Here is a 25,974-nt window from a genome sequence, read left to right on the forward strand (position 1 = left end):
GATAGAGTCAGGCGGTAGCACAGTAGGTTAAGCGCAGATGGTGCAAAGCTCAAGGACCAGCGTAAGGATCCTGGTTCAAGCTCCCAGCTCCCTACCTGAAGGGGAGTCGCTTCACTAGCGGTGAAGCAGGTCTACAGGTGTCATATCTTCCCCACCCATCTTCCCCTCCGTTCTTCATTTCTCTCTGTCCTATCCAACAACAACGACATCAATAACTACAACAATAAAACAAGGACAACAAAAAGAAATAATTTTTTTTTAAAAATCTAAAAAAAAAAAGATAAAAAAAAAATCCCATGACAAAGCCAGTGACCCCTCCCCATCCCTCTTGTCAGTACAGACCCCCAAGGTGCAGACTTAGTGCTAATACCCCTTTTAGGGGCCAGAGGGTCTCTACTGGATGACTCCTGGGCTTCCCAGTGGCCAGCAGAACTCTGTTTCTTGCTCTCGCCCAATGTCACTTCAGGAAACTGCTTCACTATCACTCAAGTAAAAAGTCTGGGATTTAGTATTCCCTCCTCCCCTCACCATCCCCTTTCTACCCCCAAATCCTGTGACCCAGTTCCATCACAGTCCACTCACTTTGTCACAGCTGTTGTACCCCCTCATCCCAGCCAACATTGTCCCACCAGGCCACCAGGCAGCAGGGTTAGCCCTATGAGATTCCTCGCCACACACCACTGACCCTATTGGCTCTCTCCACATGCCAGTCCTAGTGACTGCGCTATTCCTCCAAAGAAGGTGGATCGGTTCCTATCTCTTGGCCTCTGTGTGAAAAGCTCTTGCTTCAGACTGTCCCGTGGACCCTCTTCACTCAGGTCTCAGCTGGCATGACTATGCTAAGCGACCCCATCTGAAGCAAGTCTCAGCTGTCACTATGCTAAGCGACCCCATCTGAAGCAAGTCTCAGCTGTCACTATGCTAAGCGACCCCATCTGAAGCAAGTCTCTGCTGTCACTTTCCTTTATCTTGGTCTGCTGTGATTCCTTTCCAACCCTGCTGCGTCTCTGAGCAGAGCACAATTCTGTGAGAGCAGTTGGCACCCTCTGTCTACTCCATACATAGCCCCTTTCTCCAGTCAGAGGACCAAAGGACCAAACCCCAGGCAGGAGGCAGTCCTTGGGATGTCAGCTGGTTTGTTTCTCCACCAGGGTTATCACAAGGTTCAGTGCCTTTATGAGAATTCCACAGCTTATGGTGGCTATATTTTTTTCTTTCTTTTGTGATATAGAAATGGGGTATGTGGGGGGAGAGACAGAAAGAAACCTGCCACACTACTCCAGTGTTTGTGAAGCTTCCCCAAACCCCACAGGCAGAAACTGGGAGCTTGAATTCAGGTCCTAATGCTTGGTAATGTGTGTGCTTTACCAGGTGTACCGCTACCACCTAGCCCCTGAAGTTTGGTTTTATGCCAAGTAGCCTCTGATTCTGCTGCCTCCAAAACTCTTGGTAACTACTTTCCCTGTAGGTTTCAGATACCTGGAGAGGAACAGCCAGAACATCTACAAAGCATATATGAGGACAGTGTGACCATGGAGGCTCAACCCAGGTAAACAAGTCTGCCTCAGGTCAGGAGACAGCTCACCCCATCACACTTGACCTTACCAAGTGTGAGGCCCTGGATTTGAACCCTAACACCACATGGGTGTACCATGGGCAGCACTAGGTGAACTCTATGGATGGTGGAATAATGTTGAGGTGTTTGTCTCCTCTCCAAAAAGTGATTTAAAAAATTACCAGGAAGTTGGGCAGTAGCACAGCGGGTTAAGCGCACATGGCACAAAGCACAAAGACCGGCATAAGAATTCCGGTTCGAGCCCCCGGCTCCCTACCTGAAGGTGAATCGCTTCACAAGCAATGAAGCAGGTCTGCAGGTGTCTATCTTTCTCTCCCTTTCTCTGTCTTCCCCTCCTCTCTCCATTTCTCTCTGTCCTATCCAACAATGATATCAACAACGACATCAATAATAGCAACAATACTAACTACAACAAGGGCAACAAAAGGGAATAAATAAATAAATATTTTTAAAAATTACCAGTAGGATGGTAGTACTGCACATATGCAGGACCCTGGGGAGTGTTGGAAACACAAAACATCTGCCCAGCTTGAGTGGGTAAATTCACTTCACAGACACATTCAGGCAACAAAGCAAACTCCAATTCTTTTTTTTTCCTACTGGCCACTCACCAACTCTCCAGCATCAGCTGCACATCCATTTGGAAAATATGGGATTGGGGGAGGGTCAGGCGGTAGCGCAGTGGTTTAAGCACATGTGGCACAAAGCACAAGGACCAGTGTAAGGATTTTGGTTTGAGCCCCCAGCTCCCCACCTGCAGGGGAGTCGCTTCACAGGCAATGAAGCAGGTCTGCAGGTATCTATCTTTCTCTCCCCCTCTCTGTCTTCCCCTCCTCTTTTCATTTCTCTCTGTCAACAACAAACAACATTAACAGTAACAGTAATAACCACAACAAGGCTACACAACAAGGGCAACAGAAGGGGGGAAAATGGCCTCGAGGAGCAGTGGACTCATGGTGCAGGCACTGAGCCCCAGCAATAGCCCTGGAGGCAAAAAAAATATGGAAAATATATATATATGGGATTGGAAGTTTTGTTTTGGGTGCCAGGCAGTGGCGCGCCTGGTTAAGCACACACATTACAGTGCACAAGGTCCCAGGTTCAAGTCCCTGGTCCCCGCCTGTAGGGGGAAAGCTTCACAAGTGGTGAAGTAGGGCTGCAGGTGTCTCTTTCTCTCCGTATTTCCCCCACTCCTCTCAATTTCTCACTGTCTCTATTCAATAATAAATAAATATTAAAAATATTTTAGAAAAAATTTTGTTTTGTTTTTTGCTACCAGGGTTATTACTGGTGCCAACACAACTCCACTATTCCTGGTAGCCTTTTTTTTTTTTCCCTTATAGGGACAGAGATAGAGAAAGGGAGACAGACTTCTTCAACATTGCTCTACCACTCATGAAGCCTATTACCTGCAGGTGGGGACCAGGGGCTTGAACTGGGTTCTTCTTGCATGGCAATGTGTATTTTTTTTTCTTCTTTGGGCAATGTGTATGTTCTAATGGGCACACCACCACCTGGCCCCTGGAGAAGTTAACAGGGACCGTGGCTACCAACCAGTGGCTTCATGGGTAGATGTGACTTTGGGAGACATGACCCACATTTTGTAGACAACGATTGTGGTGCCACCTGCACAACTTAACTCTCTGAGAACTGTAAGTGCTCCAGAAAGTTCTACAAGTGACTCAGAGTCACTGAAATGAAAGTGACAGGATTATTTCTTGGTGTGAGAGCATCATGATTAATTGGAGCCACAGTGTTAGCTAAAGTACTTGCCAAAGAAGAAATGAATGTGCAGCAGATTATGTCACCGTCACACAGGCTGATCATTTAGTATTCCACTCTCGGTGAAATGTGTTAATCTCAGGTTCAAAGACAGCTGCAGAGTCATAGCTGGAAATGCCCAGAAGGTGTGGGGAAGTCTGCTGCTGTTCTGAGTCACCAGGTGCATGTGGACAAGAGGGAGGAGGCTTGCTCCTCCTTCTGAGGTACCACATGTAATTTAGATGCTACAAGTGAAGTCAGTTCAAACCATGTTATTACCAGCATCCTGAACTAATGTTTTGGTAACTATAGAGATCGCCAGCAAAGCAGTAAAGGAAATTTTATGAGGCAGATGTAGTTCTGGCTCTGAAGACATAGTCCCAACTGGCATTTTCCAGAAAGCCTTTCCACTCCAAAAGACCATGCCCAAGGCTTTCAGTGCCAGGACACAGTGGAATGGGTGTGGTAGGGGAGAAGCTCACACTAAATGTTCCTTCAGGAATGATCAAGTAAAGGTCCCAGAAAAGAGAGAGAAGACATCTGAGCCCAGAGGAACCAGCTGGGCTCCAAGCAGCCTTACAGAAGAGCCACTGAAAACTAAAGATCACAGACCCAAACAGAAAAATGGGGGCGATGTTTCCCCCCCCCCCCCCCGAGAGAGCTTCCAACTTAGTAGATGGGACTTGTTCCAAGAGGTTGGGCATTTACAGTATTGGCCAGCAAGATGGTTCACCTGGATAGTGCACCTGCTTTGTCATCCCCACCAAACTAAAGGAAGCTTCAGTGCTGTGATGTCTTTCCCTCTCTTCCTGTTTCTATCTGAAAAAGTTAGCTTGGAATGGTGAAGCCCTGGTGATGACAAAAATAATAAACAAGAACGGGACATGAAAAAAGACTTTTCCCATCATGACTTTTTTTTCCCAAAATGGCACTTATCATGTGTGAAACAGTATCTCTGATGATCTGAATTTCAGATTCTTTGGTTTGTGTATGTGTGGTTCCAGGATCAAACCCAGGGGCCTCATATACACTCATGGCATGTGCTCTTTTGCTGAGCTATACCCCTGACCCTAGGCTTTGCTTTCATCTGTTTGCATGGCACAAAGAACTGGTACTCATCCTGGTGACTTGGAATGACTTACAAGTCCATGTGAAAAACTTTTATTATCATTTATTTATTGAACAGAGACAGAGAAAGGGGAGAGGCAGAGAGAAGGGGCCAGGTTTAGCATAAATTACAATGCACAAGGACCAAGGTTCAAGCCTTTAGTCCCCTTCTGCAGGGGGAAGCTTTTTTTTTTTAATTATTAATGAGAAAGACAGGAGAGAAATAACCAGACACATCATTCTGGTCCATGTGCTGCCAGGGATTGAACTCAGGATCTCATGCTTGGGAGTCCAATGCTTTATCCACTGTGCCACCTCCCGGACCACAGGGGGCAGCTTTATAAGCAGTGGAGCAGTGCTGCAGGTCTCTCTCTTCTCTGTCTCCCCCTGCCTTCTCGATTTTTTTCTGCCTCCAGGGTTATGCTGGGGCTCAGTGCCTGCACCATGAATCCACTGCTTCTGGAGGCAATCCCCCCTCCCTTTGTTGCCCTTGTTGTTGTAGTCTTGTTGTGGTTATTATTGTTGTTGTTGATGTCGTTTGTTGTTGGATAAGACAGAGAGAAATGGAGAGAGGAGGGAAAGACAGAGAGGGGGAGAGAAAGACATCTGCAGACCTGCTTCACCGCTTGTGAAGCGACTCCCCTGTAGGTGGGCAGCTGGGGACTGCAGCCGGGGACTTCAGCCGGGGGCTCGAACCGGGATTCTTATGCCTGTCCTTGCACTTTGCGCCACCTGCGCTTAACCCACTGTGCTACTGCCCAACCCCCTGCCTTCTCGATTTTTGTCTCTATCCCATAAATTAGAGGGAGAGACCTGCAGTACTGCTTTCCTACTTATTTGTGAGGCTGCAGGTGGGGGCCAGGGCCTTGAACCCATGCCCTCTGGTACATGTGATGTCAAGATTCTACACTTGTTAGATCCAGTGCTTCAGTCACCATGCCTTCTCCTCTCATGTCAGTTTTCCATTTCTACATGGCTTTTTCTTTTCTTTCTTTTTTTTTTTTACCAGAGCACTGTTCATCTCTGATTTATGGTGGTGCAGGGGATTAAACCTGGGACTTTGGAGCCTCAGACATGAGTGTCTGTTTGCATAACCATTATGCTATCTACCCTCACCCAACGGTATGTATTTAATCAAGTAAAAATAAAAAATAAATAAATAAACAGGGCTGGGAATATAGCACAATGGTTACATAAAAATATTGTCATGCCTGAGGCTCAGGGGTCCCAGCTTCAATCCCAACACCACCATAAGCCAGAGCTGAATAGTACTCTGGAAAAAACAAACAAAAAAACAAGGGGTGCAGTGGTCTGGAAAAAAAGTAAACAAGATAAGGGGCACAGTGGTGGCACACCTGGTTGAGCACACACTGCAATGTGCAAAGGACTGGATTTCGAGCAGTGCTGCAAGTGGTCTCTTTCCGTCTCTATCCAATTTAAATATTTAAAAGGAAAAAAAGCAATGCCTTGTATAACCACTATGCTACCTCTTCAACCCCCCAAAAGGCTTTCATGCCTGAGATTCCAAGGTCCCAGGTTTAATCCCAGGCACCACCCTAAGCCAGAGCCAAGCAGTGCTCTGGTTTAAAAAAAAAAAAAAAAGTTGAGGGGAGGAAATAGCACATACTTCCCCATGTGTGAGGCTGTGGATCTGAGTTACACACCATAGGCACCATCACTGATGGCACTAAGGGTTTGTCCTTGCTCTCAAAAAAAGGGGTGGCGTTTGGGTGGTGGCACACCTGGTTAAGGACACACAGCACTATGCTCAGAGACCCAGGTTCAAGCCCCCATTCTTCAACTGCAGCGGGACACTTAACAAATGGTGAAGCAGATCTATGGGTCTATCTTTATCTCCCCTCAATTATTTTTAAAAAATTATTTATTATTGGATACAGACAGAAACTGAGAGGGGAGGAGGAGATAGAGAGAAGGGCGGAGGGTAGATAGCATAATGGTTATGCAAAGAGACTCTCATGCCTGAGGCTCCAAAGTCCTAGGTTTAATCCACTGCACTACCATAAACCAGAGCTGAACAGTGCTCTGGTAAATAAAAATAGGGAGAGAGACATCTGTAGCCCTGCTTCACTACTTGTGAAGTAGGTGGGGACCAGGGGCTTGAACTGTAATGTGTGTGCTTAACCAGGTGCACCACTGCCTAGCCCCTTTTTTTCAAAGATATTTTATTTTTAATGAGATACAGTGAGAAAGATCAGAGCACTGCTCAGCTCTGGCTTATGGTGGGGCTGGGGATTGAACTCCCCTCTCAACTTTTTTTCTTTCTTTTTGTTTAAAATATTTTATTTCCCTTTTTAAAAAATTTATTTCTTTATTGGGGAATTAATGTTTTCATTCAATGTTTCCCTTTTTGTTGACCTTGTTTTTATCATTGTTGTGGTTATTGTTATCAATGTCATTGTTGCCCGATAGGACAGAGGGAAATGGAGAAAGGAGAAGACAGAGGAGAGAAAGACACCCGCAGACATGCTTCACCGCTTGTGAAGCGACCCCTCTGCAGGTGAGGAGCCAGGGGCTCGAACCCAGATCCTTACGCTGGTCCTCCAGTTTCGCACCATGTTTGCTTAACGCCCTGCACTACAGTCTGCCCCAACCCCCTCAATGTCTTTGTCTTATCAAATTAAAAAAAAAAAAAAGAGGAAAAAAATGGTTGCCAGGATGTAGATTTGTAGTGCTGGCACTAAACCCCAGTAATAACCCTGGAGAAAAAAATGGGGAGTTGGGGGCCGGGTGATAGTGCAACAGGTTAAGACTAGCCTAAGGATCCCGGTTCGAGCTCCTGGCTCCCCGCCTGCAGGGGGGTCACTTCAGAAGTGGTGAAGCAGGTCTGCACGTGTCTATCTTTCTCTCCCCCCTTTGTCTTCCTGTCCTCTCTTGATTTCTCTCTGTCCTATCCAACAGCATTAACAACAATGATACACAACAAAGGCAACAAAAGGGAAAAGATAGCCTCTAGGAGCAGGGCAGGCACCCAGCCCCATCAATAACTCTGGAGGCAAAAAAAAAAAAAAAAGGGGTGGGGAGACTACTCAGTTATACTAAACAAGCTCAAAGCCCTGGGTTACACCCCAACATCCCATTAAAAAAAATCAGTCAACAGTTGTATTGTAAACCATTAACCCAATAAATTGGGGAAAATAAATAAAAATTGGGATCCAGCAGGATCGCTCACCTGGGAGGGGACCTGCATTACTAAGTGTACAACCCAGGTCTAAGCATGGCCTTCACTGCACTGAGAGAAGGAAACTTCAGTATGTGGTGTCTTTCCCTCTTTATCTGAAAATCAGCCTGGAGCAGTGAAGCCCCATAACAACTACCAAAAAAGAAAGTTTTTTGAAAGCAAAATGATAGTTAATTTTCAGTAAAATTTAACTTGATGCAGTGATTCAAACAGCAAATGGATTCTATGCACCAGGCAGACCTGTGTCAGTTCATTCACTCATCAGCCACATGGCTGAATACGCAGCACCCCTGGCCTGTTTCAGAGCACTGCCATGCCCATTCCAAAGAACCACACAGGTGGCCTAACAGGTAAGAGGGATTCATCTTACAAGTTGGTGCAAAAGTGCTGAAGTGAGTGGGCATAGTACAATTAGATGTGGTGGGTTTGACAGTTCTGAGCTGGAAGCGGCATGATCCTCGAGTTTCTATATTCCACACAATCACACTAGTGTGCATAGTGAAATCAAGTATAGTTTTATTTAAGAACTGGAAAGAATAATTAGTATCTGTCAAAGAAAATCCTATTTAAAATATTTAAATAAACATTTCTGCATGTAAAAAGAGTAGAATAATTACTCCATTAAGTTACTCTCCTCACTTATGGGACAGCTTCCTTGAAAGCAAGCACTTGGGACCATTCCTGATGCCAGGCTGCTCAGCCCAGGACAGGGTGATGAGCTGGCAGGGCCCAGGGAGCAGGTCTCTCCCACCAGAACTGAAGTTGAGGTGGCTTAACCTTGCCAAGTCACTATAGAAGCAAGACAGTGGCACAACTAGCTAAGGCAGTAGGAAAGTGCGTAGAAGGGACAGTGGCTGACTGTCCCATTGGTTACAGAGGGAATTACTATCAACATGAACTGTAACCAGGATCCTATGGGCCCTAATCTATTAATACAATGCACTGGTTTTTGATTATTTTCCCCATCAAGTCATCAGTCACCCAGAGTGTTACATAAATGGAAGGGATTAATATAGTTTGCTCTTTAGTTCAAGAAGCAGGTCAGACTAGTGAAAGGTGCTGGGACCCATGGCTGCCTTTAGCTTTCTGCCAGGACCACCCTACTAACTTGTCAAAATATTTCATTTTTTGCTGCTTCAAAATGGCCTTATTCTGTAAAGTATCTGTTTTTCCACTTAAGAATCTCCACTTTACAACCTGCAAAGGGAAATGAAATTTCTTGATAGTTTCTTAATTTGAGGGAACTGGTGATGTAGATTTTACCCAAAAAGCTTTAGGGAATACCCAAGAAACCTGTACCTCATTAACCTGATTTGCTGTCATGTATGCTGTCATTACTAAATTTATAAAGTTAAAAATAATCTGAAGGTCTCAGTATTAGAAGTCAATCACTTTACAAATCATCCCCTTAAAGTAGTTTATCTCTTATCCCTAAGTAATTGCTGATCTCCACCCTAAGGTTTACAACTTAGGGTGGGAATGTTTGCTTACCCTCTCCGTGGAACTGTTCTTTTTGAGCACAGCACAGAACACAGCATCAAGTCACAGGTGTGTTGACTGCAGCATCCCACTGCTAAACACTAAGGCCAGGTTCTGCCTTTCTAACTTCTGGCAGGTGAAGTAGAGGACACGAAATGCCATTATTGTTAGCTGTACCATCCAGAAAGCCAGGGGGTAAGCATGAGCATCCATCTGTTAAAAGTCAACTCATCCTGCAAGGATGAAGCTGAGTCCAATCCTGAGCTTTTGCTTAGAAGCAGCAAAACAGTCCTTGTCCTTTAAGATCTAGGACTGGCTGCCAGCCCCCAGCAATGCCCATCTCCCCTTTGCAGTTCTACTCAGTGGAGTAAGATTAATCTTGGTAATTGTGGCTTGGAGAACAAGTTTAAGACCAGCTCAGCTCCCATTTTCAGACTGAGCAAGTGTTTATGGATGCCCCATGAGGGGAAGTTCATACCCGAGGAGCTGGGGGTCAGAGTCTGATGTCCATGGGTCCAGTTCTCACACTACCAAATGTCACACCATTCATCAGAGAACCCATAAACCTCTTTGGTATACTTAAAAAAAAATTTAACTCAGCCATAGAATCTAGAAATTAGTATTTCTGAGTTGTGAAATGCTTTTAAATACATATTTCCAGTGTCTGGTGCCCATTAGCCAGACATCTGTCCGTTGTGTAGTTCTTAGACAGTGTGGACTTCATTTATGTCATCTCTCTCATTTAAGAATTAAAACGCATTTGACATTTTTCTTCTAAGTCTTCACAACACCCCTGTGAGGTAGATGGTATTACCCCATTCCATAGATGGGGGAGGTCTAGGCACAGAAAGGTAAGTGGCTCCTGGAAAGCCATGTGGGGTGGCGTAGCATGATGTGGTGGTGCCACAGAGCCGTGCTGCATTCATATCCTCACATCGTTATTGATGCAGCATAACTGCACTGAAGGCTTTCACACCGAGACCAAGTTCCTGTCTACTCAAGGAATGAACAAGGCTCCTAGGTTTTATGTTTGACTCAGAATGCCAGTCACTCTTTTCAAGCTTGAAAAAACAAAAATATTGACTAAATCTCAGTTGGGATTATTTGCTCTACTCAAGACTTTTATGAGTCTACTTACTGGAATTTTATAGCTGGAAATGCTCATATTCCTTTGGAAAAGATAGTTCAAAGTGGCATTAGGGAAGATGGAGTTTTTGAGAACAGAACATAGCAATTAATTAATTGGCTTAAATTCAAACATACAAAAAATATATAAGCAGTGGTAGAGTAAGAATAAAATCTCAAATTCATGGACAGCAGTATTTCTCAGTGCTTAATGGTGTCTTTCACTGAGTAGATGTTTATAAGCATTTCTTGGGACAAAGGAAAAATGACACATCTGTGACATGCCTGTCATTGATAACAGCCCCTTTCTGGGGGAAGGATAGGAGTCAAGATGCTAGGAAAAAGGGGTCTCTGGCCTCCCTGACTTGGGGTGCTCTGGTAACACAAAGTCATTTTGTTAAATCATCTTGAGGTGCTTAAGCTTCCTGTCAGATAAAAGCTGGGGTTTATAAATTCCAAGTGAGTCCCTTTGAATTGATACTGCTATTTATAAAAAAAAAAAATTAAAAAAGGTATGTAAATATGATTAATGATAATAAGAGCCAAAGTGTCTTATAAGGAGTTGCCTTTAAAATAGTGTATAGATGCTCATGCACTTAAGATAGAAATAAAGAGGTTAAAGCTGTGCTGTGTTTTTCAGTAAATTAAGAACTTGAATGTATTTCTCACCCTTGTAGCACTGTTTCCCACATGCCCCCTTCTTACTGTGGAGCTTTACTCAGAGCGAAGAGCGAGTCCACCTCTCCCAGGAGTCAAGGTTAAGACCCAAACACACTGGCTCGTGAGAGATGGTGCAGGACTAGCAGTCTCCCCAGGGCACTCTGGAGGGGCACTGCTGAATATTGCTGTTATTTGCTCCTTGTCCATCTTTTATCAATGTCCTACCTTGATCTGGCCCAAGAATAATTTGTTCTGGGGAGTGGTGAGGGACAATGGGGCCAGTCCTTTGGTCCTGAGGCCTTCTGACCATTCGGTCTTAAGTGATATTCCAAGAGTAATTGTTGACATTATTATAAAATGACTAAGAAAATCCATTCCTCAGAGTGACCAGCTGAAGGTGGTTCTGTCCTGGGTTTCTTGGAGAGGAAGGCTCCTCAGTCTGGTCTAGCCCACCTCTGGCCTGTCATAGTTCCACCTTGACCCCCTTTATGAAAGGCAGGCCTGTGGGCACCCGTTTCTTATACTCCAGGTACTCCTCTCCAAAAAAGTGAATTAATGAGATTTCCTCCTCCTCGGTTCGATCTCGGAAGAAGCGCCACACAGTCAGTGCATAGCACACACCACAGATGGGGTTGCACAGCATCACCTGGCAAGGAACATGGAACATGAAGTTGAGCAGGGTCAGGAACATCAATCACATATGCTTCTCTCTATACACACGAGACTTCCTGCCCAAGGAGACTCTCCTGAATACTATGAGGGGGCTCCAGTGGCGCAATGGGTTAGCGCACGGTACTTATATGAATACTATGAGTGTGTCTGAGAGGCAGGGTCCTGTGAACTGATCACACTGTTACTTTCACATTAGAACTAACACTCACTACTGGAGTCCAGTTTCCTCTTCCTTGTTGTTCCTCTCTTTTAATTTGTCACCAACCTGCACTGCTCTGGGTCAACTTTTTCAAAAAAAAGAGAAACCAGCAAAGCTTCCTTCAGTGCAGTAGTGGGTGCGCTTCAACTTGCATGGCAAAGCAGCACACTATCCAATCAAGCTATTTTGTTGGTCCTGTCAGTCCTCTAATGTGAAAGATACCACATTAGAAGAATCAAAAGGGTGGTTCGGGAGGTGGCGCAATGGCTAAGGCACTAGACTCTCAAGCATGAGGTCCTGAGTTCAATCCCCGGCAGCACATGTTCCAGAGTAATGTCTGGTTCTTTCTCTCTCTTTCTCATAAATAAATCAAATCTTTAAAAGAAAAGAAGAAGAAACAAAAGGAAAGCTCAGCAATTGGGGAGATAGCAAAGCAACAGAGCTTAGGACTTGCAAGCACGGGGTCCTGAGTTTGATCCCCAACACTGCATATGTCAATGAAGCTCTGGTTCTCTCACTGGCTCATCTGCTTCTCTCTGATTTCAATACTCAGAGCAGGTGAAGATTAACTTTTTCCACTCCCTAGTGGATCCCCATTCAGTGCACACTGCCTTCTCAAAGGGCTCTCTATCCTCATCTCACCCTAATGCCCTCCTTCCCAACCAGAGTCCAGTGCCTTTCCTCTGACCTACAAAATCCCTCACCCTGAAGCCCTAGCTGCTACTCAAACAAATGTTACCTTTCATCAAGCTTTTTTTTAACTTTATTTAATTTGCTAGGACAGAGAGAAATTGAGAGGGAAGGGGGAGAGAGAGGGATACCTATAGCACTACTTCACCATTCATGAAGCTTTCTCCCTGCAGGTGGCGACTGCGGGACTGAACCCAGGTCTTCGTGCACTGTGATGTGTACACTTAACCAGGTGTACCACTGCCTGGTCCCTCAAATTATTTCTTGCTACTAAACCACCTCTGATCAAATCACTCCTTGCTCTGAAGGCTCTATGAACTAACCCTGCCTCCCTAGCCTGGCTTTCCAGTGCAGAAAATCCTTACCTGGGCCCACCTCTTCAGCCCCTTTTTCTTTACTTTTTAATATTTATTTATTCCCTTTTGTTGCCCTTGTTGTTTTACTGTTGTAGTTATTATTGTTGTTACTGATGTCATCATTGTTGGATAGGACACAGAGAAAATGGAGAGAGGAGGGGAAGACAGAAAGGGGGAAAGAAAGATAGACACCTGCAGACCTGCTTCACCGCTTGTGAAGCGATTCCCCTGCAGGTCGGGAGCCAGGGGCTCGAACCGGGATCTTTACACCAGTCCTTGCGCTTTGCGCCACCTGCACCCGTTGCACTATCGCCAGACCCCCTCACCCCCTTTTTCAACTGAATACACTCTACCTGCTTCTTGCCTCCCACCATAAGGTGTCCCATCTTTCAGAAAATCTTCTCCGCCATTCCATCTCAAAATGATCCTTCCAGGCTCATAGCATCAGTCAGCAATCAGGTAGCATCCCACACTGTCTGGGGGACCTATTAACCTACTGCCTACTTTAACCTCCCACAAAGATGACCTCCACTGAGAGACCCAAGCACACATCCTTGACTTTTTTGTAAAATATAACTTTAATAAGTATATATACTTATCAGTGATGGGGGGGGAGAAAGATGGGACCTAGATCATCACTTTAACTATGTGATACCCGAGACTGAATATAGGACCTCAAGCTTGCAAATCCAGTGCTTTTGTGCTACTTTCCAGGCCTCGTGCCCTTAACTTTGAACTCTTAACTGGTGTTCAGAATGTACCCACTGTGTTCTAGAACAAACAGCCCTTTCACTGTCAGTGAGCCATTTGATCCTCAGCAAACCTCTGCAATAGCCTGTGGTCCTTATATGAACTTGTGAGGGGGAAGAGAGCTCAACCAGATAGCATCAGAGCCAGGACTGACAGGGAAGAGCCAGTCTAGATGCATGTGGAGTTTCAGCACGGCCCACTGCAGGATTTTTGTAGACCATAAGCCAACACTGAACCACAGTGTCATTTCACTACACCATAAAGTATTACAGATAAGAAGATAGAAAACCAACTGTTGTGGTTGTCTGGGAGCTGATATAGTAGATAAAGCATTGGACTCTTGAGCAGAGGTCCCGACTTCAATCCCCAGCAGTATATATATACCACAGTGATGTCTGGTTCTTTCTTTTTCTTCTCCTATTTTTCTCACTAATAAATAAAATTTAAAAAAAAATCTGGGGGCCAGGTGGTGGCACACCTGGCTAAGTGCACAAGAACCCAGGTTCAAGCTCCTAGTCCCCACCTTCAGGGAGAAAGCTTTACAAGTGGTCAAGCAGTGCTCTCTCCTTCTCTATCTCCCCTGTCCCTGTCAATTTCTGTCTCTATCCAATAACAAATAAAAAATATTTGAAAAGTACTAAAGTTAAATTTAAAAAAAAAAAGAGGGGGTCGGGCGGTAGCACAACGGGTTAAGCGCACGTGGCACAAAGCACAAAAACCGGTTTGACCAGCAAGAACCAGGGATAGGGATCCCGGTTCGAGCTCCCGGCTCCCCACCTGCAGGGGTGTCGCTTCACAGGCGGTGAAGCAGGTCTGCAGGTGTCTATCTTCCCCTCCTCTCTCAATTTCTCTCTGTCCTATCTAACAACATAAATGGCAACAATAAGAATAACAATGAGGGCAAGAAAATGGGAAAAATGGCAAAAATGGCTTCTAGGAGCAGTGGATTTGTGGTGCAGGCACTGAGCCCCAGCAATAACCCTAGAAGCAAAAAAAAAAAAAAAAAAATCCAATTTTTTTTTTAAATACAGTGAGGGTTAAGCATTGTTCCAAGACCTGCTCTGATTTTTTTAATTTGCTTCCCCCTCTTTGTTGCCCTTGTTGTTTCATTGTTGTACTTACCGTTATTGTTGTTGTTATTGATATCATCGTTGTTGGATAGGACAGAGAAATGGAGAGAGGAGGGGAAGACAGGAGGAAAGATAATGACACCTGCAGATCTGCTTCACCACCTGTGAAGCGACTCCCCTGCAGGTGAGGAGCTGGGGGTTCAAACCAGGATCCTTTCACCAGTCCTTGTGCTTCACACCATGTCCACTGCGCTACCGCCTGACCCCACTTGTTCTGATTTTACACATGCATGTGTGCTGGGTCAGTATAACAAGGTCTCTGATCAAAGGGCATGAAAATCCCTTTGGTCCTCAGGAAACCAGGTATATAGTCAGCATTTATGACAAATCCACATGATTCAATAACAACTAGATTGTTCCTGTGATCAAACTATGATCATCAAGAATTTTAAGTTTCTGAAATGCAAACCTCAAATGACTCCTGTGTGGTTACCTTCTCCTATAGCACCATTGGGGGTCAGCACACAGATGGGACAAGCATTGCCTGTGGATGCCTGACCTCAACTCCCCAAAAGAGGTAATGAATTTTTTAAAAGTCTCTCTCCACATGCTCTAGTCAACATATTCAAAAAGTGGTACTGTGAATAAACACTGAACTTGGAACCATGAAATAGTAACTTTGATTCCTGGTATCACATGTACCAGAATGATGCTCTGCTTTTCTCTCTCATGTTAATAAAATAAACACATCTTTAAAAAGAAAAGGGTGCCGGGTGGTAGCACAGCAGGTTAAGCACACGTGCCACAAAGCGCAAGGACTGGTGTAAGGATCCCGGTTCGAGCCCCCAGCTCCCCACCTGCAGGGGAGTCACTTCATAGGCGGTCTTAAGCATGTACTCTATAAGTTAAACAATGCACAAGGATCCAAGCTTAGGACCCTGGCTCCCACCTGTTGGGGGAAAGCTTCATAAGTGGTAAAGCAGTGATGCAGGTGTCTTTCTTTTTTTAATTTTTAAAAGTTTTACATTTATTTTCCTTTTTGTTGCCCTTGTTTTTTATTGTTGTTGTTATTGATGTCGTTGTTGTTAGATAGGACAGAGAGAAATGGAGAGGGGGGAAGACAGGGAGAGAGAAAGATAGACACCTGCAAACCTCCTGCACCGCTTGTGAAGTGACCCCCCGCCCATGCATGTGGGGAGCCGGGGGCTCGAACTGGGATCCTTATGCCGATCCTTGCACTTTGCACCACCTGCACCACCTGACTCCCTCTGCTTTTTTTTTAAGTCAATTTTTTTTTTTTTTGCCTCCAGAGTTATTGCTGGGGCTTGGTGCCTGCACTACAAATCCACTGCTCCTGGAGACCATTTTTTCACCTTCTGTTACCCTTGTTGTTACTGCTGTCGTTGTTGTTGGATAGGACAGAGAGAAATCAAGAGAAATGGGGAAGGGAGGGGGAGAGAAGGACAGACACCTGCAGACCTGTAAAGCGACACCCCTGCAGGTGGGGAGCCCGGGATTCAAACCGGGATCCTTACATCAGTCCTTGCACCTTGCACCATGCGTGCTTAACCCACCCGACCCCCCAAATAAATCTTTAAAAAACAGTAACATGGAGCTGGGCGGTGGCGCAGTGGGATAAGCACACATGGCGCGAAGCTCGAAGCTCACAGACTGGCATCAGGTTCAAGCCCCCGGCTCCTGGGCCGGGGAGACAGCATAATAGTTATGCAACCAGACTCTCATGCCTGAGGCTCTAAAGTCCCAGGTTCAATCCTCTGCACCACCCATACGCCAGAGCTGAGCAGTGCTCTAGTGTTTCTCTCTGTGTATGTCTCTCTCTCTCTCTGCATCTCTCTAAAAAATAAATTAAAAAAAAAAAAAGCCCTCGGCTCCCCACCTGCAGGGGGGGTCACTTCACAGGCGGAGAAGCAGGTCTGCGGTCTGCAGGTATCTGTCTTTCTCTCCCCATCTTCCCCTACTCTCTCAATTTCTCTGTCCTACCCAACAACAACAGCAGCAATAACAACAACAATTAACTACGATGATAAGCAACAAGGGCAACAAAAGGGGAAAACATAAAAGAGAAAAAAATGTGTGGGGGGGAGATAGCACAATAGTTATGCAAAGAGACTCTTGTGCATGCCTGAGACTTCAAAGTCCCAGGTTCAATCCCCTGCACCACCACAAGCCAGAGCAGAGCAGTGCTCTGATAAAAATAAATATCAATTTCACATTTAAATAAAGAAATGAAAGAAGCCAGTGGCATATCTGATATAATACCTGGGTTCCAATACTCCAGTAAAACCACCCAACATAAGAAGGGTGCCGAAACCAACCATACACTCCACTTGTCACCAGAGTATGGGTTTCTGATTTTTCATTCTGCACCACATGGTTGAAATTGGAGCCAGCTGTAAACATCGCTGCTTTCCTCAGACATTCTCCAAAGACCACCATCAGCAGCCCTGTGGCACTGAGCCAGGTGATCTGCTTCAGTTCTGCAGGACAGACATTAAGTGACAAATGGAAGTGAGAAACTGGACAAGAGTTCTTTCTTTGGATGCTTAAAACTGACCTATTTTCCCACAGATAAGGACATGCTAGGAAGCATGTGGGTAGGCAATTAGCATCCATTATCACATTAAAATTTAATTATAGGCCAAACACATCCCCCCTAAGTTGTGTTATTCATCCATTTAAAGTGCCAATATCCCAATGAGTGTGTCATGGCTGAGAACCCTCCTAAAGCTGATGGGCTCTCAGGTCACATGCTCCTGACTTTTTTCCTTTGGTGACAAGGATAGCTAAATGCAACAGAGGACTCAGGGTTTTCTGTCCTGGCACTCTACTGGATCCTTGGAACCAAATTCATTTAACCTACTATGGATAGTTCAACTAGAAAATAGGTTCCAGACAGAGAGACTGTTGCTAATAAAATCTTCACATGCAATTTATCATGTCATGGAAAATAAACATGTCCAAAATCTCTGATTGTAAAATTAAGATTGTAGCTATCAGAGTAGAACTTGATATTATATGGTGCACTGTTATACAGGCTTATATCAAAAGGTCAACAAGACCTCTATTCAAAATCTGAGAGTGGAGTTCGCAAGGGAAGTATGTCCTTTGTAAAGAGCTTAGTGATGATAGAAGTCTGGGTAAATCACTGGGGAAGATTAGACCTGAGATGTAAACCCTTGTCTATCCACAGGTCCCCATAGAAGCCATCCCTTTCCCCTCCTGGGGAGAAACAGGACACACTGACCTGGCCAAAAGATATTTTCAAGTGTGAACTCTATCCAAGAAGAAAGAGCAGCCACTGTATACTCCAGACTGTGGTTTAGGAGAAAGGAATCCAGGGATAGGCTTTTGGGATTATTGACTGCCGTAACTAAGTATTCAGAATAGTGGAATAATGACAGGGAGCACATATACCTATTTGAAAACAAATAGAAAAAAAGAAGTGAGTTGGGAGTTGGGACAAGGGCATTAAGTTGGCCATATACTGTCACTGAACTGACAGTGGACATCAGGCATTCCTATGCAGCATTACTAGATCAGGTTTGCAGGAAGTTGAAGCTTTGTTGTTGTTGTTGTTGTTGTTGTTGTCATTAACCCTTTTTTTCAGATACAGAAAGTTAGAAAGAGAGAGACAGAGAGAGAGACTGTAACAATGAAGCTTCCCCCAGTGTGGTGGGGGTCAGCTCAAACCTGGGTACCAAGAGGAAACTCATTCCAAGGCAGCTATCTTGCCAGTCTGAAAGAGGACGTTTTAAAGGGAACTAGTTTTAAAGTCAGGCAAAAACAATGGACACATATTAGCAAGCAACCATAGGATGTGAACCTGTTGGTTATATATATTATTTATTATTGAATAGTCAAAGAGAAATTGAGACGAGAGGGGGCGATAGAGGAGAGAAGAAACAAAGACTTCTGCAGTCCTGCTTCATCTCTCCTGAAGCTTTCTCCTTGCAGGTGGAGACCAGGGGCTTGAACCTAGGTACTTATGTACTGGAATATGTGTGTTTAACCAGGTGCACCACCGCCTGGCCCCTGACCTGTTGATCTTTCAATGAGAGGGATACCACATAGCAAAATATGGAGGGTTGTGAGCAAGTAAAGCAGTGGTATGTGTTAACTACAAAAAAATTCAAACAAATATTTCTAGCAAAGAAGGATTAGATGGCTCAGAGCACTGATAATAAGAGATAAAGCTTTTAGCTTTAAGCCAGGGGCTCATATCCAGGTCAGAGACTGGAAAGGTCAAAGGAATGAAAGCATAGTGTAGGGAAAAAAATCCTACACTGGTGGTGGTGGTGGTGGTGGTGGTGGTGGTGGTGGTGGTGGTGGTGGTGGTGGTGGTGGTGTGTGTACACTAGCTGTGACCTAACAGAAATTAGCAATGGAAAAGGATTGTGAAGACAAGTCAGTCTTGTCTCTTTCCATTAGGGAGGGCCTCCCCTCATCTCTTCTACTGGAAAAGACTGGTTACACTACTAAGTGTCACTGCAGCTATAGATGATGGCACGTATGAGAACACCTGGGACTGTTTCTGCCTGTATCAAAGGCAACCAATGGATACAAGTTTTCCAGGTGCTAGAGGTAGAACTCTCAAGTGGGGGAAAAAGCTCTCACTTCTACTAGTCCTGCACAACCTTTGGGGGAGATGAGACATGAATGAGAAAACACCACCATGACCCTCTAACCCAGCCACCCTCATCTCAAATTCATTATCCCCAGGGTACTCCTTACCAGCCAAAGTGATTCCAAGAAGACTGGCTAAAACTTAGCAGCATGCCACATCCAAACACAAAGCCAAGGAAACAAGCTCGGATGGCTATCTGAAAGGGACCCAAAAGAGGCTCAGTCACCTGGCTGTTTTTAGAACACCCATCCCATCTAAGCAGGCCACCAACAGGCACAGAAGCTGCCTTAAGAGGTGAAGCAGGGGTGGTGGGAGATAGTATAATGGTTATGCAAAACTTTCATGCCTGAGTTCCTTAAGTCCCAGGTTCAGACCCCCCACATCATCATAAACCTGCGGGGGGGTGGGGTTGGTGGAGTTAAGCAGAGCTGTTTGGATTCAAGTTCTTGAGAACTTGTTTGGAGGTTCTAGCAGGGGAGCTCCACCGAAAACTGGTCAAGATCTATTAGGGAAGGCCTGAGGGAGGAAGGGGACACCCGCCTAGCGGGCCAGCCGAATCAACCATGGCGATCAATGAGGTGACAGATGTCACAGACAGATGGCCCTCACATCCTGGATTCAAGTTCAAAGCCCACTCTCTTCTGGCCGTGTCACCTTCACTAAGTTCTTTAACCTCTCTAGAGCTAGGCTTCTCCATCAACATAGGAGGACCTACATTTCAGGACAGCTGTGAGGACTGATTACCCATGTAGGAGAATGAGCTGTATAAGTTTGAGCTGCCATTACGGCATTACTGCTGTCCTTACTCAGGGCTGTGGGGAAACTGCATATGCCCAGGTCACTGGCCGGGTTCTCTGGTCAGGGTATCCTAAAGCTCTGCCAGGTCCCCTTCAGGTAAGTGCGGGCCCTTTGACCTCAAGCTTGGCAACAACTGGGTCTCCACACCTTAAGTTACATAAAAGATCGTGGGCTCGCTCACTCCCCACCCCACGCGCAGCTGCTGCAGCTGCTCAACTGCACCAGCTGCACCCTCACACCCACTGTGCCGCCTAGAGCGGCCGCGCCCCCGGCCCGCCAGGTGGAGCCCCGCAGCTCACTGCGACTCGCGGCTGATGAACACGCCCGGGGAAGCTGCCCCGCAAGGGTCCCACCTCCGATTCCGACCCCAGAGACAGGTGTCCCCTCGAGCCGACCCCGGTCCCCGCCTACCCCCAGTCGGTTCCCAACTCTGTCCACGGCCGCAGGGCCTGTAACCCCGCGCGCTGCCCGCCCGCCCGCCCCGCCAAGTCCGCGCCTCAGCCCGGAGCCCGACCCCAGTCCGGTCTGGGCCCCGGCCAGCAGCACCTGGTAGCGCGGCGGCCGGTAGAGCAGCAGCAGCAGCGCGTTGAGCCCGGCCACGTACAGCGCTAACCCGGTGCGGCCCTGCAGGCCGGCGCGTGTGAGCAGCGGCAGCGCGAGCACCGAGGCGCCCAGCAGGAAGGTGGCAAGGCTGAGGCGCGCCTCGGAGCCCCGCGGTGCCCGCGCCACGCAGCCCGCCATGGCGCTGGGCCGCGGACGAGGTGGCCGCGGCGGCGCCGGCTGTAGCCCGGGGAAACCCGCCCGACACGCCTGCGCACTGTGCAGCCAACGCCGGCAGAGACTGGCTCTGCCCTGAGTACGCGCCGCCCGACTGTTATCGCGAGAAGGCCGCGCTGCGGGGCGGGGACCCGAATTTGGCGGGAGCGCCCCGCCCCTTGGGGCAGTCCTGAGGGACAGCTTGACCCAGGTTGTGCTGGCGGGCCAGAGAAGTCGTGCGGTACCTCAACAACTCAAGAATCAGCCGAAGAAGCCTGTGAAATTGGGAGCAACCCCCGCCTCAGCGGGCAGCAGTAGCCCCCGAAGCTGACCCCTGTGGGGGCTCCAGCCGCAGCCCACTCGCCGCACCCCGCTGGTCTGCGGGCACTTGGCTCCCCGACGCCTCTAAGTGGCCAGAGGTCGCGGACACAGACCCAAAATTCAGCAGCTGGTGGTATCTGTGCAGCAGGCTACCCTACCTTTTTTTTTTTCCCCTTTGCCAGAACTTCACCGCTCCAGACCAACTGTTTCAGACAGAGACAGATCACAACACTGAAGCTTTTTCTAACACGGTGGGGACCGGGCTCGAACCTGGTTCAGCACACTATCCAGGCGAGCTGTCTTGCCATCCCTCTTGATTTTTTCCTTTTATTTTTTATTTTCATTTTATTTATTTATTTCCTTTTGTTGCCCTTGTTTTATTGTTGTAGTTATTATTGTTGTTATTGATGTCGTCGTTGTTGGATAGGACAGAGAGAAATCGAGAGAGAAGAGGGGAAGACAGAGAGGGAGAGAAAGACACCTGCAGACCTGCTTCACCCCTTGTGAAGCGACTCACCTGCAGGTGGGGGCCCGGGGGCTCGAACCGGGATCCTTGCGCTTCGCACCACCTGCACTTAACCCGCTGCACTACCGCCCGACTCCCTTGTTTGTTTATTTTAATGACAGAAATAGACCAGAGCACTGCTTAGCTCTGGTTGATGGTGTACTGGGAATTGAACCTGGAAACTCAGAGCCTCAGGCATGATAGTCTTTTGCATAACCATTTTTTAAACTTTTTAAAAATACTTACTTTCTCTTTTGTTGCCCTTGTTGTTTTATTGTTGTAGTTATTGATGTCGTTGTAGTTGGATAGGACAGAGAGAAATCAAGAGAGGAGGGGAAGACAGAGAGGGGGAGAGAAAGATAGACCCCTGCAGACCTGCTGCACTGCTCGTGAAGTGATCCCCATACAGGTGGGGGGAGCTGGGGGCTCGAACCAGGATTCTTATGCCAGTCCTTGCGCTTCGATATGGGTTTGAGTCCCTGGCTACCCACCTGCAGGAGAGATAACAACGATGACATCAATAACAACAATAATACTACAACAATAAAACAAGGGCAACAAAAGGGAATAAATAAATAAATATTAAAAAAACAAAATAAGATGGTTTTGTTTGAGATAGAGGCACTGAAGCTTCCTTTTAAAAATATTTATTTATTTATTTTGTAGTAGTTGTTGTTGTTGATGTTGTCATTGTTGGATAGGACAAAGAGAAGTGGAGAGGGGAGGGGAAGACAGAGGGGGAGAGAAAGAGACACCTGCAGACCTGCTTCACCACTTTTGAAGTGACTCCCCTGCAGGTGGGGAGCTGGGGGCTCGAACCAGGATCCTTATGCTGGTCCTTGCGCTTTGCGCCACCTGCACTTAACCCACTGCACTACCGCCCGACTCCCCAAAAAACATTTTATATAATAGTGTGACTCTCATTTTCTTGGGGGAAAAACAAAATCTGTATGAGTCAGGGGTTATTCAAGAGTTGTTATCTTTTGGTGGCAGAAAACTGGGCAGCTTTCATTCTTTATGATTTCATAATTTTTCTATTTCTGCAAGCAACATATATGACTTTTATAATGATAAATTGTTCCTTACTTTGCAAAAAGAGTTAACATGCCATCTTGGAGAGCTCACAGAACACTGATGGAGGAGAAAGACTAGTAAATAAGAGAGTATCATAAACTACAGTGTGGGAAGGGGGTGGAAGTGAGTTAAGAACTAAACAAGGAGGAAATAAAAGAGAGGGACCCTAAGGAGAGGCCTGTGCTAGAAGGATGCTGGAGGGTTAAGAAGGCTGCATGGAAGATATCCTGAGCTTGGAGCCTTTAGGGACACTGCTCACCTGCCACTAGAAATGAGGGCAAGGGCATCAACAGGAATGGAAGGAAGGACATCAAGTCTGCAAAGACACAAAGGCTGATGGGAGAAAGCCTGAGGTAGGATGGGGGACAGCCCCCAGGGGAAGCTGGAGGCTGGAGCAGTAGTGAGACAGGGCAGTGAGGCAGGCTGTGAGCTGCCTTCAGCCAAGTCTTGCATCTCAACACCTCCAACAGGATGTGGCAGAGCCTGCAACTGGACAAAGATAACGGGTTGGAGCTAGCATTTGGTTGTGTGATCTAGATGAGTCACATTGTATCATGGAGATCCTGGCTTCACACTTCACACTTGAGAACGTTCTGGAAAGACTGCATGTTCAAATGATGCTCAGAAGACATTTGCTCATCTAGACTGAAGGGAGACTTGAAAGGAAATTTAACATTTTTTTAATTTAAAATTTTATTTATTTATTAGATGGAGACAGAAATTGAGAAGGGAAGGGGAGACATGGAAAGAGACAGACCCAGCAGCCCTGCTTTACTACTCATGAAACTTAACCCCTGCATGTGGGACCAGGAGCTTGAACCCAGGTCCTTGAACACTAATGTGTGCCCTTAACCAGGTGTGCCATCGTCTGGCTCCAGAGATTTAATATTTTTTATTGGGGGGGGGGAGTATAGTGGTTTACAGTCAACAGTAAATATAGTAGTTTGTACATGTGTAACATTTTCTCAGTTCATTCCCCTCTAAGTTCTCCTCTATCAGTTCCAGGACCTGAACATTCCCCCCCACCCCAGAGATTTAACATTTTAAAACCCAAAATCATCTGGTTGCAGTACCATGTGAGCTGGAGACCTGGATCTTAATGGGGACCAACTTCTTTTCTTTTCTTTCTTTCTCTCTTTTTTTTTTTTTTTTTTTTACCAGAGCACTGCTTATGGTGCCTTATGGTGGTGCAGGGGATTGAACCTGGGACTTGACAGAGCCTCAGGCTTGAGAGTCTGTTTGCATAACCATTATGCTATCTACCCCTGCCCTTTTATTTTTTAACATATTTTTTAAAAGAGTTTATTTGGGGGAGTCGGGCGGTAGCGCATTGGGTTAAGCGCATGTGGTGCAAAGCACAAGGACCAGCATAAGGATCCTGGTTCGAGCCCCCCTCCCCTCTGCAGGGGAGTCATTTCACAAGCGATAAAGCAGGTCTGCAGATGTCTATCTTTCTCTTCCCCTCTCTGTCTTTCCCTCCTTCATTTCTCTCTGTCCTATCCAACAACGACAACATCAATAACAACAATAATAACTACAACAATAAAACAACAAGGGCAACAAAAGGGAATAAATAAATATTAAAAAAAGATTTTATTTGGGGGGTCAGGTGGTAGTGCAATAGGCTAAGTACACATGGCACAAAGCGCAAGGACCACTGTAAGGATCCCGGTTCGAGCCCCGGCTCCCCCCCTGCAGGGGAGTCGCTTCACAAGTGGTGAAATAGGTCTGCAGGTCTCTATCTTTCTCTCCCCTTCTCCGTCTTCCCCTCCTCTCTCTATTTCTCTCTGTCCTATCCAACAACAACGACACCAACAACAACAATAATAACCACAACCATGATAAAGCAACAAGGGCAACAAAAGGGGAAAAATGGCCTCCAGGAGCAGCAAATTCATGGTGCAGGCACTGAGCCCCAGCAATTACCCTGGAGGCAAAAAAAAAATTATTTACTAATGAGAAAGGAAGAGAGAAGGCAGGGGTAAATAGCATAATGGTTATGCAAACAGACTGTCATGCCCGAGGCATCTGAAGTCCCAGGTTCAATCCCCTGCACCACCATAAGCCAGAGCTGAGCAGTGCTCTGGTTAAAAAAGAAAAAAAAAAAAAAAAGGAGAGAAAAAAAGAACTAACCATCACTCTGGTACATGTGCTGCCAGGGGTTGAACTCAGGACCTCGTGCTTGAGAGTCTAATGTTTTATCCACTGCACCATCTCTGAGGCCATCTGGGGGGCCAGTTTTTAAGGGTGTCTCCCCAAACTCAAGACCTAACTCTATGACTAGACTCCTGAATTCCACTAGAGGGCACTCATTGCATTTTCCCTTTGAGAGAGAGCCTGGTTCTGGGGCACTTTCTTTGCACAATGACTTAGTTTTGCTTTACTCTCAGGGACTATCTCTCCGTAAGGGGCAGGGGATGAGGAGTGGTATCAAGAAGCATGTAATTTAGACTGGAGAACTACAGCAATCCTGTCTCCTCTGCCATCCCTCTTCTACTGTACATTTTCACCAGCTCCATCTTGGAGAAAGAAATCAGAGATAGTCACCTCCCAGGAAGGGTAAAATTGGAGGGAAAGGATATATTCATTTATTTATCTAGATTTTTATTATATTAATTTCATGAGTTGTCAGGTGAAAAAAGGGAGGGAGGAGAGAGGCTAGAACAGCACTTTCATATGATAGTGAGTGGGGAAATAGGATTCCACTCAGAAATTCATGCTGCAAGGCCAAGGCTCTGCCACTGTACAAACTCCTGGGTCGCAGAAAGGGAATATTTAGAAGTTACTGCAAAGGGGACAGGTGATAGCGCACCTAGAAGAGCATACATTTTATCATGCATGAAGACCTGGGTTCAAGTCTCTGGTCCCCTCCTGCAGGCATCTCTCCTCTCTGTCTCTCAATCCCCCTCTCCATTTCTCTCTGTCACTCACCCTCTGTCAAAATAATAATAATAATAATAACAACAAAAAAGGAGGAGGCTCTCCTTCCTGGGACTACCATGTGAGCAATATGTAAGTCAGTTCTCAGTCCCCTTTCTCTTGTTCTTTATCTCTCTAATTCTTTCTAACATGCTTTCTTTTTTTTAAATTTTTTTTATTATCTTTTTATTTACTGGATAGAGACAGCCAGAAATCAAGTGCGTGATGGAGAGGGAGAGAGACAGAGAGACACCTGCAGCAGTACTTCACCACTCACAAGGCTTTCCTCCTGCAGGTGGGGACCGGGGGCTC

The 25,974-nt window shown here is 46.1% G+C and overlaps 2 protein-coding genes across 3 annotated transcripts in view; one reads left to right on the forward strand and one right to left on the reverse strand.

The window, feature by feature from the left end:
- RNF207 (ring finger protein 207) overlaps window positions 1-10,156 on the forward strand; it is a 29,446-nt gene extending 19,290 nt beyond the window's left edge. Inside the window, 3 exon segments of the mRNA XM_060201025.1 lie at window positions 1,469-1,524; window positions 3,812-3,972; window positions 10,073-10,156. Of these exon segments, the coding sequence (XP_060057008.1) occupies window positions 1,469-1,524; window positions 3,812-3,972; window positions 10,073-10,156 (301 nt within the window).
- ICMT (isoprenylcysteine carboxyl methyltransferase) lies at window positions 8,138-20,945 on the reverse strand. Of its 2 annotated transcripts, none has more exons than XM_060201342.1 (5): window positions 20,634-20,945; window positions 19,397-19,485; window positions 17,910-18,079; window positions 16,981-17,142; window positions 8,138-11,553 (listed from the first exon to the last, which is right to left on the reverse strand). In XM_060201342.1, the coding sequence occupies exons 1-5, from the start codon at window positions 20,826-20,828 to the stop codon at window positions 11,426-11,428; spliced, it is 744 nt and encodes a 247-aa protein (XP_060057325.1). In that variant the 5' UTR covers window positions 20,829-20,945; the 3' UTR covers window positions 8,138-11,425. The 2 variants fall into 2 exon arrangements, with proteins under 2 accessions (XP_060057325.1, XP_007532821.1); XM_007532759.3 differs by having other exon boundaries at window positions 16,925-17,142; window positions 20,634-20,941.
- Between the last annotated feature and the right edge of the window lie 5,029 nt (window positions 20,946-25,974).

The sequence above is a fragment of the Erinaceus europaeus genome, chromosome 11 (genome assembly GCF_950295315.1).
Source record: "Erinaceus europaeus chromosome 11, mEriEur2.1, whole genome shotgun sequence".
NCBI classification, from domain to species: domain Eukaryota; kingdom Metazoa; phylum Chordata; class Mammalia; order Eulipotyphla; family Erinaceidae; genus Erinaceus; species Erinaceus europaeus.

What these genes read in the sequence shown, in the direction of transcription:
- ICMT (XM_007532759.3), bottom strand. Translation starts at nt 20,828, where the DNA reads ATGGCGGGCTGCGTGGCGCGGGCACCGCGGGGCTCCGAGGCGCGCCTC. An exon ending in ACCGGCCGCCGCGCTACCAG is followed by an intron (nt 19,486 to 20,633) that starts GTGCTGCTGGCC and finishes GGTCCCTTTCAG; the next exon opens with ATAGCCATCCGAGCTTGTTT. An exon ending in TCTTGGAATCACTTTGGCTG is followed by an intron (nt 18,080 to 19,396) that starts GTAAGGAGTACC and finishes GTTTTCAAATAG; the next exon opens with GTATATGTGCTCCCTGTCAT.